Source organism: Geotrypetes seraphini, chromosome 8 (assembly GCF_902459505.1).
Source record: "Geotrypetes seraphini chromosome 8, aGeoSer1.1, whole genome shotgun sequence".
NCBI classification, from domain to species: Eukaryota; Metazoa; Chordata; class Amphibia; order Gymnophiona; family Dermophiidae; genus Geotrypetes; species Geotrypetes seraphini.
The window spans coordinates 134,122,751-134,135,113 of record NC_047091.1 but is presented as its reverse complement, the minus strand read 5'-3'; the positions used below and the strand labels follow the sequence as shown (position 1 = coordinate 134,135,113).

General features: G+C 45.4%; 1 protein-coding gene across 2 annotated transcripts in view; it reads right to left on the bottom strand.

Annotated features, from left to right (window-relative positions):
• PI4KA (phosphatidylinositol 4-kinase alpha) overlaps positions 1-12,363 on the bottom strand; it is a 261,800-nt gene that overhangs the window by 102,904 nt on the left and 146,533 nt on the right. For both annotated transcript variants that reach the window (XM_033956600.1, XM_033956601.1), the window contains 3 exons: positions 11,294-11,418; positions 10,174-10,255; positions 9,676-9,759 (listed from right to left, as the gene is read on the bottom strand). In XM_033956600.1, the coding sequence (XP_033812491.1) occupies positions 9,676-9,759; positions 10,174-10,255; positions 11,294-11,418 (291 nt within the window). The remainder of the gene's footprint in view (positions 1-9,675; positions 9,760-10,173; positions 10,256-11,293; positions 11,419-12,363) is intronic.

Below are 12,363 nucleotides of genomic sequence, written 5' to 3'. Positions count from 1 at the left end.
CTACAAAGGTGGTGATTCCAGCAGCGCTTTTATCAGTCTCCACACTCTGCTTCGGGCCCTTCTGCCCTGATTTACTCTGGCACGTCCCTGATGACATCATCAGAGACGCGGCAGAGCAAATCAGGGCAGTAGAAGGGCCCGAATCAGCGTGTGGAGACTGATGTACACGCTGCTTGAATCGCCATTCGGACCCGCGGGAAGAGAAGGGGGTGGGCGGCAAAGGAGAAACGGAGATCGGCGGCGGCGACAGGAGAAACGGATAACGTCGTCTGGCTGCGGTCCGGCTTGTGGAGGCGATCGGGTGGTGACGTATTCGCGCGCATGCGCACTCCTTCGGCCACAGACCTACAGCGCACGGAACACGAAAATAGGACTGCGCATGCGCGAGTTAGCCTTTTATTATATAGGATTGCACTTAGCTATGCATATCACTAACATTTAAACGCGCCCATTTAGACCAAGAAAAAGCAGGCCTAAATATCTGCACCTAAACTGTGCACGGAATGGGCAGATTCTATACCAGTGTGATTAACTTTTAGGAATGCCTGAGCGCCTCCCCCCTGACCACGCCCCTTTTTAAGGTTCATGCATTAGAATTGATGTGCACCACATTATAGACTGTACCTACCAAGCTGTGTGCATAACTTCCATTTAGTGACAACAGTGAAGTGTTAAATGACAATTATTAGCACCAATTGGTCTTGTTAAACAATTAAGTTGCGAATGCAAACTGACTGTGTGAACTAGAGTTTTCTTGGCTTCTAATAATAAGACAGATGAAAAAATGTTACAATGAAATGGGATTAATTACATTATTGTTCTGACAATAAAAATTTTTGAGGTCCAATTAGATTGGAATTTATCAATGAAATCACAAGTAGATTCAGTAGTTCGAATAGGATTTGTAGTGCAATGGAAGTTAAGGTCCATATGTTCTTATTTTGAACCTTATCTGCTTCAACTATTGGTGCACTCTCTTTTATTAAGTATCCTACATTATTGCAATATAATATACTTAGGGCTCCTTTTACTAAGCTGCGCTAGCGTTTTTAGCGCACGCTGCCCCCATGCTACGTGCCAAGAACTAACGCCAGCTCAATGCTGGTGTCAGTGTCTCGCGCACGTGGCAATTCTGCACGCACTAAAACCGCTATCGCAGCTTAGTAAAATGAGCCCGTAGTGGTTCCTATAAAAACGTCCAAAAGTTACAAATAATCCAAAATTCCATAGTGCCTATCTGAGTCGTCTTTGTTAATCTGTCTCTTTATTCCCTGTTTGTTTGTTTTGATTTTTAATTATTCCACGTTGTTTTTATATTATGTAAACTGCTTTGATTTGACTTTTTTGTCAGTAAAGTGCAGTATATCAAATAAAATAACTGTAACTGTATTTCAATCTGAAGAAATCTGATCATCTTTCCATTTTTTTTTTTTAACCATAAATTACATTGGCTCCCAATACTTATTGGGATGTGTTTGTTATAAGATCATGTTTGGTTTAGTTCCTTCTTATATGCAAAATATTACTTATTTCACTTTTCTGTCAGTAAAGAAATGCAAGTATAAAATATATGTAACCAAATCTACTTTCCTACCAAGTGGTCAAATGGCAGTCTACAATTCAACCACTAATTTTACTGTCATTCTCTTACATGCATTTTAGAAGATTAATGAAAACTTATTTGTTTAGTAAATTTGGAAAATAATTATTGTATGGCTTTAATTGATTATAAATTCAATAGTTAATGTGCTGGTTTTATCTTTTGTAAATTGCATAAAATCATGAGGTATCTGCAATTCATAAATAAAGTTTTAAGTTATGCTTATTTGCATGTGCAACTTATGGCATTATAAATCTGGGGGAATGTGGACAATTTTAAAAGGGATTCTGCATGATTAAAATGGTGTTTACCCAAATAGCACAGTTACTTACCGTAACAGGTGTTATCCAGGGACAGCAGGCAGATATTCTTGACTGATGGGTGACGGCACCGACAGAGCCCCGGTACGGACAATTTTAGAGTGATTGCACTCTAAGAACTTGGAAAGTTCTAGTAGGCCGCACCGCGCACGCGCGAGTGCCTTCCCGCCCGACAGAGGCGCGCGGTCCCCAGTTAGGATAAGCCAGCTAAGAAGCCAACCCGGGGAGGTGGGTGGGACGCAAGAATATCTGCCTGCTGTCCCTGGATAACACCTGTTACGGTAAGTAACTGTGCTTTATCCCAGGACAAGCAGGCAGCATATTCTTGACTGATGGGTGACCTCCAAGCTAACAAAAAGAGGGATGGAGGGAAGGTTGGCCATTAAGAAAACAAATTTTGCAAAACAGATTGGCCGAAGTGTCCATCCCGTCTGAAGAATGCATCCAGACAATAGTGAGATGTAAAAGTATGAACTGAGGACCAAGTAGCAGCCTTGCAGATTTCCTCAATAGGAGTGGAACGGAGGAAAGCTACAGATGCTGCCATAGCTCGAACTCTATGGGCCGTGACAGAACCTTCCAGTGTCAGTCCGGTCTGAGCATAACAGAAAGCAATGCACGCTGCAAGCCAATTAGACAACGTACGTTTAGAAACAGGACGTCCCAATTTATTCGGATCAAAGGACAGAAAGAGTTGGGGAGATGATCTTTGGGGCTTAGTACGCTCTAAATAGTAAGCTAAAGCCCGCTTACAGTCCAAAGTATGCAGAGCCTGTTCACCAGAATGAGAGTGAGGTTTCGGAAAAAAAAACAGGCAGAACAATGGATTGGTTGAGATGGAATTCAGAGACAACCTTAGGGAGAAACTTTGGATGTGTACGCAGAACCACCTTGTCATGATGAAAGACCGTAAAAGGTGGATCTGCAACTAGTGCATGTAGCTCACTGACCCTCCTGGCAGAGGTAAGAGCAATAAGGAAAAGTACTTTCCAAGTGAGAAACTTGAAAGGAGTGGTAGCCAAAGGTTCAAATGGAGGTTTCATCAAGGCGGAAAGAACCACATTGAGATCCCAGATTACAGGAGGGGCTTTAAGAGGTGGTTTCACATTGAAAAGACCCCGCATGAATCTTGTGACGTTTCCGCTCCCCGAGACGGTCATGTCAGAGTGAAACCCCAGCCTAAATCCTGTGCCCGAGACCAGAGACTGACCGAGAATGATCAGGCAGGGGATACTGAAAGCAGAGCTGCCTATCCTGAGCCATCTGAACCTGATCAGGAGCCCGAATACAAGTTAGCTCCACGGCCCAGTAAAAACCCCAGCTACATTAAGAGGTTTAATCAGGCTCCCAGTTGTATTCTGCCAGCAACCTGGGGGGGAGCCCAAGAGCACGAAAGCTAGGCACACACACACCTAGTACAGGGTGTGGCCCAAAGACTCTTAAGCAGCTCCCGAAGGCAGTAAGACAGGCTGCACACGAGGACCTGGCAGAGAAGGTTCTCCGGGCCAGGCAAAGGCCAGACCTCGCTCAGGAACCCATGGAGTGTGAGGATTCCATTCCTCAGGAGCCAGCAGAGCAGCTGGGTATGCCAGAAAACATGGACACGGCTGAATGGTCCATGCCTGAAGCTGACAATGAGGAAGCCATGGATGTGAGCTGGGCAGCCTCTCACTAAGTACTAGAGGTACGGGGGTGTATAAGAATATAGTTGTGAAAATTGATAAAAACTATTTTTGTTTGGTGTGCAAAGCCAAGCTCAGAGCAGTGCTGCACCAGCACTGATTACGTTGCTGCACTCCAGCTGTGCCAAAAGCCCAGCGAAACTGAAGGAAGTTTGCTGGCTTGTGAAGCAGTTTCCCAGTTACCTATTTAAGTTCAAAGGACTTACAGAATTGGGGTTGGAGCCCCGAAGACCTAAGGGTGGGATTCAGAGGGAGCTTGTTAAAGCTATGTAATAAAAAGGGGAACCAGCAATTCTGTTGCCCAACAGTGGGAAAGACTGGAAACGGATTGTTGCTGGAATGACTAGAGCCTGCAGTAATGTTTTATTTTTTCTTTTCATGATTGAAGTTTGTTTTACAATGTGAAATTTAAGTGCCTGGTGAAGAAACCAGATTATATGATTAAAAGTCCAGGACTCAAGAGTATTCTTAAGGACTTTTACTTTTTGGGACTAATTTTGTGTTCTTTTGCTGAGACTGTGGTTCAGTGCGGGGTGGAGCCCCTAGAACCTGGACTGTGAACTTACCTAACCTAAGAACTGCTGTTCTTTCATTGAACTGTTTGAAAGATAGAAATCTGTTGTTTTTTTTGTGTTTCTTTTTGGAACCAAAGGAAGAGTGTACGCTAGTGCTTCCTTATATGATTTTTGGTTTTCTAATCAATGTGTTTTGGTGACAAATTAAACTTTGAACATTGTTTTTGATTTGACTTGGCTCGCTGTGCTTTATTTTAGCGAAGCCCAAAGTATTGGGACACCAGTGAGGTCTTCCACTTTGGGAGCCACGCCAGGGTCGTGCTGCTGCCTGTCGATGGTCTTCCACAAGCTTCCCGGGACCCCGGCAGGTGACAATCTGGACACCAAGGGATGAGCTGAGAGAAGTTTTCCATGAACCGGCTCATGAAAAGCAGCAATAGCACTGAGGTGGACTCTGATGGAAGTAGACTTAAGGCCAGAGTCAGACAGAGAAAGAAGATAATCCAACAATGTCTCCACTGCCAGAGAAGTGGGATCGAAATGATGAAGAAGACACCAGGAAGAAAATCGTGTCCACTTCTGATGGTAACATTGCAGAGTGGCCGGTTTCCTGGAGGCATCTAGAATGGAACGAACGGGCTGAGACAAAATAGTATCATGAGAAGTCAGCCCGAGAGATACCAAGCTGTCAGGTGCAGAGACTGGAGGTTGGGATGTAGAAGGGTCTCCTGATGCTGTGTAAGCAGAGAAGGAAACAGTGGAAGAAGAAAGGGTTCCCTGGAACTGAGTTGAAGTAGAAGGGAGAACCAATGTTGCCTGGGCCACCTTGGAGCAATCAGAATCATGGTGGCTCGTTCCCTCTTGAGCTTGAACAAGGTTCTTAACATGAGAGGCAGAGGAGGGAAAGCGTACAGGAACAGATTGGATCAATCGAGGAGAAATGCATCCGCTGCCAGACGGTGAGGAGAGTAGAGTCTGGAGCAAAAAAGGGGCAGCTGGTGATTGTGAGGAGCTGCAAAAAGGTCTATCTGAGGAGTGCCCCATTGAGCGAAGATGGACTCTAGAGTGAAAGGATCGAGTGTCCACTCGTGAGGCTGGAGAATTCTGCTGAGCTTGTCCGCTAAGGAATTCTGTTCTCCCTGAATGTAGATAGCTTTCAGGAATAGATGGTGATCTATGGCCCAAGTCCAGATCTTCTGGGCTTCCTGGCACAAGAGGCGAGAGCCTGTCCCACCCTGTTTGTTGATGTAGTACATCGCAACTTGATTGTCTGTGCACAGCAGGAGGACTTGAGGAAAGAGAAGATGTTGGAAGGCCTTGAGGGCATAAAACATCGCTCTGAGTTCCAGGAAATTGATGTGATGCTTCATTTCCTGAGCTGTCCAAAGTCCTTGAGTTTGGAACTCGTTCAAATGAGCTCCCCAGGCGTAAGGGGAGGCATCGGTGGTGATGATAAGTTGATGAGGAGGTAGATGGAAGAGAAGACCTCTGGAGAGATTTGAGGATATCAACCACCATTGTAGAGACTGACGAAGAGATGATGTCACAGATATGTGACGTGAGCAAGGATCCATCGCTTGGGATCATGGGTAGCTAGGGTCCTTTGAGGAGTGCGCAGGTGAAGACGTGCGAAGGGTGTGACATGAACTGTGGAGGCCATGTGACCCAAGAGTATCATCATTTGCTTGGCAGAGATGGAACGTTGTGGAAGCACCTGCTGACATAGAGATTGAAGCGTTTGAAGACAGTTGGATGGCAGGAACGCTCTCATGAGGACTGTGTCCAAGACCGCTCCGATGAATTGAAGTCTCTGAGTGGGGATGAGATGAGATTTGGGTAGATTGATCTCGAACCCCAGAAGTTGCAGAAATAGGATGGTCTGGGTGGTGGCCTGAAGTACTGTCTGAGATGAATTGGCCTTTATCAACCAATCGTCCAGGTAAGGAAACACCTGAAGGTGGTGGGAACGTAGAAAGGCAGCCACCACAATCAGACATTTGGTGAACACTCTTGGAGAGGAGGCAAGACCGAAGGGTAGCACCTTGTATTGTAGGTACTGTCTGGAGGCCAGATTGACCGGTATGTGAGTGTATGCTTCTTTGAGATCGAGGGAACATAGCCAGTCGCCTTGATTGAGAAGAGGGTAAAGAGTGGCCAGAGAAAGCATTCTGAATTTCTCTTTGACCAAGCATTTGTTGAGATCGCGAAGATCTAGGATGGGTCTGAGATCTCTTTTTGGGATGGGTCTTTTTGGGAACTAGAAAATAACGGGAGTAGAATCCTTGCCCCTTTTGATCTAGAGGAACCTCCTCTATGGCGTTCAGAAGGAGGAGGGATTGAACCTCTTGAAGAAGGAGGGAAGACTGAGGAGTGTTCAAAGCAGACTCTTTTGGTAGACCTTGGGCAGGAAGACTCTGAAAGTTGAGAGAGTAGCCGTGGCGGATGATGTTGAGGACCCACTGATCCGAGGTGATGGTTTCCCAACAGCTTATGAAATGAGTAAGGCGTCCTCCAATAGGCAGCGGAAGATGGGCAGATGGAGGGATACTGGCTATGTCCTGGAGAACCAAGTCAAAAGGGTTGTGAAGATTTTTGTGGAGGAGGAAGCTTCACCTGTTGTTGCTGCTGTGCTGGTCTAGTGTTTTGCCTCTGTTGTTGCCTCTGACGCCTGGGTTGTTGAGGTGCCGGTGGCAAAGGACGAGCCACAAATCGACGTTGGTAGGCCGATTGCTGACGAAAAGGCCTGGAAGGTGGGGTCTTCTTTTTTGTTTTGAGGAGAGTATCCCACCTAGTTTCATGAGCTGAGAGCTTTTGGGTAGTGGAGTCCATGGATTCTCCAAACAGCTCATCCCCCAGGCAAGGTGCATTAGCCAGTCGATCCTGATGATTGACATCAAGTTCTGAAACTCTGAGCGATGCCAGTCGGCGCATGGCCACCGACATAGCCGTGGCCCGAGAGGTTAGCTCAAAGGTGTCATAGATCGACCTGACCATGAACTTACGAAGTTGTAAGAGCGATGAAGAAGTTTGGCGAAAGGCAGATCTTTTACGGTCAGGGAGGTACTTCTCAAAAGCAGTCAGATTTTGTATGAGATGCTTGAGATAGAATGAGAAGTGGAAAGCGTAATTCCCTGACCTGTTGGCCAACATCGCATTCAGATACAACCTCTTGCCAAATTTGTCCATGGCTTTACCTTCTCTGCCAGGAGGGACTGAGGCGTATACACTAGCTCCCGTGGATTTCTTTAGAGTGGATTCCACTAATAGAGACTCATATGGGAGCTGTGGTTTGTCAAACCCAGGAATCGGGATGACTTTATATAAGGAGTCTAACTTGCGGGGGGCTCCTGTGATGGTCAAAGGTGTCTCTAAATTCTTGTAAAAAGTCTCTCTCAAGATGTCATGGAGAGGTAATTTGAGATATTCCCTTGGAGGTTGGTCAAAATCCAGTGCATCAAGAAAAGCTTTGGATTTCTTTGACTCAGCCTCCAAGGGAATAGAGAGAGAATCACACATCTCTTTCAAAAAAGATGAGAAAGAGGTTACATCTGGTTTAGAGGATGGGTCTAAAGCAGAAGGATCCTCATCACCAGATGAACATTCCCCTTCAGAGAGAAGAGGGTCCTCCGAGTCACCCCACAGATCAGGATCCCTAACCTGAAAATTGCGGTCTCGAGATTCCGGTGTGGAGGGTTCCAGGTGTCGGGATTTGCGTGCCGACTTACCTGACCTCATAGACACGGTACCGGGAGACGTTAAGGGCTGCATCGGTGCCAAAGTCTGAACAGCCTGGTTTGAGCTCTCGGTTCCGGTGCGAGGACTGGCATGGAGACCGAGGAAGCAGAATGTACCGGTACTGACAAAGTGGATGCCATAGAAGGGGCTGCTCCACTGTCGGTACCGGTTGCTTAGACTAGACCGGGACCGGAAGGCTCGGTGTCAAAAGTGCAGGAAGGAGTTGTTGCAACTGTTCCTTAAGCTGCACCTGCAGGACAGCGGCAATCCGCTCGTCCAGCGAAGGCACCGGTACCGCCTTTTTCTTCTGCGGTACCTGCGGTGCCGCTCTACGCCCCGAGGATGAGGAACCCGAAGTCGAGGGGCTCACCTCTATTGGGGCGGAGCGCTTCCGTGGGCGCCTCGAGGTCGGCAGGACTGGGCTCGCTGCTACTGAGACCGGAGGACGCTCCAACGGGGAAGGCTTCCCGGCTTACCTGAGGGATGCGACGCCGACGCGGTATCGTGCGGTGTCGACGAGGTGGGTGCCGACTGAGACGGGGCCGATGTCGGTGCCGGTGCCGCAGAATCAGACATCTCGGCACCAAACAATAACCGCTGTTGGATCTGCCGGTTTTTCAGAGTTCTCTTTTTTAAAGTCGCACAGCAGGTGCAGGTAGACGCTCGATGGTCAGGACCAAGACACTGTAGACACCAGTTGTGCGGGTCAGTGAGTGAAATTGGTCATGCACACCGCTGGCACTTCTTAAACCCGGGTTGAGGGGGCATGAAGGTAAAAACGGCTTCTGCCAAATCGAAGGCCGAGGCCTCGATGGTGGCAACAGGCCCCGCCGGGGCGAAACTGAAAGAATTGAAAAAAAAAACAAAGTTTTTTTTTAAAGAAAAGAAAAGAAAATGAAGGAAACAATATTTCCTTAAGGGTTTACGCGAGCGGGAAGGCGATACCAAAAAAGTCTTCAACAGCCGTTGAAAGAAACGCGTCTTCTTAGCTCCGCGGAATCTAAGAAACTGGGGACCGCGCGCCTCTGTCGGGCGGGAAGGCATGCGCGGTGCGGCCTACTAGAACTTTCCAAGTTCTTAGAGTGCAATCACTCTAAAATTGTCCGTACCGGGGCTCCGTCGGTGCCGTCACCCATCAGTCAAGAATATGCTGCCTGCTTGTCCTGGGATAAAATCTTTTACAAACCAACCTCTCCCCAACTCTAAATGGGAGTAACAGTGGCTGGGCCAAGATCAATACAGTATACTCGGGGTGTTTAACAAACCGGGTGTACTTCCTGATGGGAAATTTGTACCTACAAACTCTGTGGTATATATATATATCCACAGACAGGGAAGTGATTGGAGGGCGAGGTGGGGTTTGATGGTTTAAATCTGCAATGGACAAGAGGTTATAAGAAACAAAGCTTCTTACCCTGTGTGATGGAGTCAGGTTAGTTGAAATAGGGGTTGGGATGGGTTTTGTGGGAAAATATGACTATTAGTAACATGCTTTGACTCTGTCCAGTTTATTATGTGACATATTTATTGTTCAGCGATTGATTGCTTTGCCGAATTGAAATAAGTAAAAAAAAGTCATCTTGTAAGTAGGATGAAAACTTGCATCAATATGCTTAATTTTTTGATGGCATGAGGGGAGCTGAAAATTGAATGCTTGCCTGGCACTGAAGGATATGAAGAACTACAATATAACAAAATGCAGAGGGTCTTCTGCAAACAGACACACAGCAGCTGCTCCTCATATCAGCATGAAATTACAGGACAAAACTGAGGAAACCAAGAGCTAAATGACAGACAGAATATTTGACAGTCGGCTCCTCTACCTCTCGAGCTTCATATGTATCTGGAACGGTAATTCTGTAGGGGGCATCAGGAATGTCATAGTAAGGTTGGTCCTTGTGAATGTCCTGTAGAAGAAAGGACAGGAACCATTAGTGACACATGGATATTTCATCCTATAGAAAAAGCAAGCCAGTAGTTCACACAGATAATTGATAAACTGCAGGATGAGGTGGAATGGTCAACATATACTATGCGCATTAATCAATGCTAGAGGATATCACATTCACAAGCTCAGCTGTGTCACCAATTCTTACATACTGTCTCCAACAGAGCATGACATTCACAAGGATAGGCAAGTCCGTTGTTCTTACAAATTCCAACAGAAATCAACATTCCTACATAGAGTTGTGTCACCTGTTCTTATACATATTGAGGAAGAACACCACTTACAAATACAGGTGCATCAACCACAAAGTCTTCGATTAGATGTTTGAAGGAAGAGTTTGAGGACAAGAGAAATTTACAGGGTCAATACTTACTGCACTGAGAGACAGCGATAGGGTTTGTAGAATATCCAGCATGGTCTTAAGCACAGTGCCACTCCAGAGCAAATGGGGAAACCTTGAAATGGGGACAGAGATTGAGGAATGTCAGACCTTAATCCATTAAGGTAAAAGCCAGGCATCTGCCTAGTGCAGAGACCACAAATCATACTTAGCAGCAGGAAAGGTAACTAGTGTGAAAAAGGCTAACGCTGACCACTGTCTGAGGGTGAAAATCTCATGCAGTCCTTGTGGGTTGATTTCATGCACTTTGATATAAAAAAAGGTCTTTTTCATTCACTTTTGTCATGAGACTAGTTGTGATGGTGCTGTTTTATTTGTATTTTCAAAATTAATACTATAGCTTGAACCCTCCAAAGTTTTATTTGGTATAGAGGTATGTATGACACTGGGCTGTTGCTGATATCAGCAGAAGCAACCTCAGAATGAAAGCACTGGCAAATCAGTAACAGTAAAGAGCTGAAAACGTTCAGTGGGCCACATGAGGCCTGGGAGCTGGAAATAAACCACAGGCCATAGAGTTTGCTCACTTTTCTCATCTCTGCTTTACACAATACAAAGAACCAAGCACACAGGATATGTATAGAGGATCTTGGAAGGAGAAGAAAGGATTGTAGAGCTTAAAAGTTGGTGTGGTTCAGCAAACTGGATAGGTCTTATGGTTGTTATGTCATAGAAACATGACGGCAGATAAAGGCCTAATGGCCCATCTGGTCTGCCCATCCGCAGTAACCATTATCTCTTTCTCTCTCCGAGAGATCCCACGTACCTATCCCAGGCCCTCTTGAATTCAGTTTACATGTTTCTGTTTTGACAGAAGGAAGGTCGCCTTTAAGCCCTTATCAAAATCAGATATTTATCACCATGCCTCATTAAGCAAAGGAACAGACCTGTGTATGTGTACTGTCTGTTAGTATACTTTCATACAAATGTACAGGCAAGTGTGTGTGTTGGTATGCAGATAGAGCTCCATGTACGTGTTTGCCTGCAGATATGAGCCTTTAAGAATAGACTCCTTGTCTCCTTTTCTGAATCTTAAAGATGTAAGTGTACACGTAGGAGGTGTGTATCTATTTACACTTTGTGCTCTACTTACTTATCTACGAGACCAGACAGGTATTTATCTGCCACGCGTCGGATCCGCTTGTGAATATGGTTGAAATTTACCAGCAGGAATTGAGCATGTCTCTCCAGTTCTTCTTCATTTTCTTTGGTTTTTGGCTAAAAGTAAAATAAAAATAAAGGGTAAATTACTCCTTACTTGCTATTTTTTTTCCTTGGGAGTTCCCCTAGACCAGTCCAGATGCTTGGGTTGTGCACGTCTGCCAGCAGGTGGAAAGTGAATAACAGATAACACGTGTGTGTGTGTGTGTGTGTGTGTAGAGCTGTACATACAGATGGAGCAACATAATATGCACATCTCAGCATCCTAACCATGTTAAGAGAGACTTCAACTTTATTTCAGACTAATCTAGAGGGATTCAAGGAAAGATAATTAGAAAGTAAGAACTAATTTACCCTTTCTTATTGTTCCTCCAGACCAGCCCAGATGCTTGGAGTGTACCAAAGCACTAATTACTCAGGGTGGGAGAATATGAACCCCTTTGCCAAAACTTTGGTTCCAAAGGCTGTGTCTTTTTGAGCCTGGACATCCAGCTTATAATGTCAGACAAAGGAATGCATAGGCACCCAAGTAGCTACTTTAGAAATTTAGAGAGTTGCATTACATTACATTTCATGACCGCAAAGCCTCTCAAATCGATGCAGTTCACAAAACTAAGAGATTGTACAACCACAGTATTCACTCAAGAATTCTATATTACACAGCCTCACAGAATACATGGAGAAGCAATAGCTTCTTCAATCCACTGTGCAACAGTATCCTTACATGCTGCTTTTCCTCTATGAAGCCCTCTAAAAAGGATAAACAGCCTGTTTGACCTCTTGAACTCGTGTCCACAATGTGTCACCAACTTGTATAGTGCCACAGAATCTTTCTTCTTTCTGACTTTCTGAAACACCAGCAAGGATAAGACTGAGAAGGAAAGACAAGGCTTGCTTGAGATGCACAGATAAAAATGGTGTTAAACTTTGGAATGCACTGCCTGGTATTTTGCAATTTTGTGCTGGGAGGATTAATTTTAATTAAATGTTGAAAACGCAACT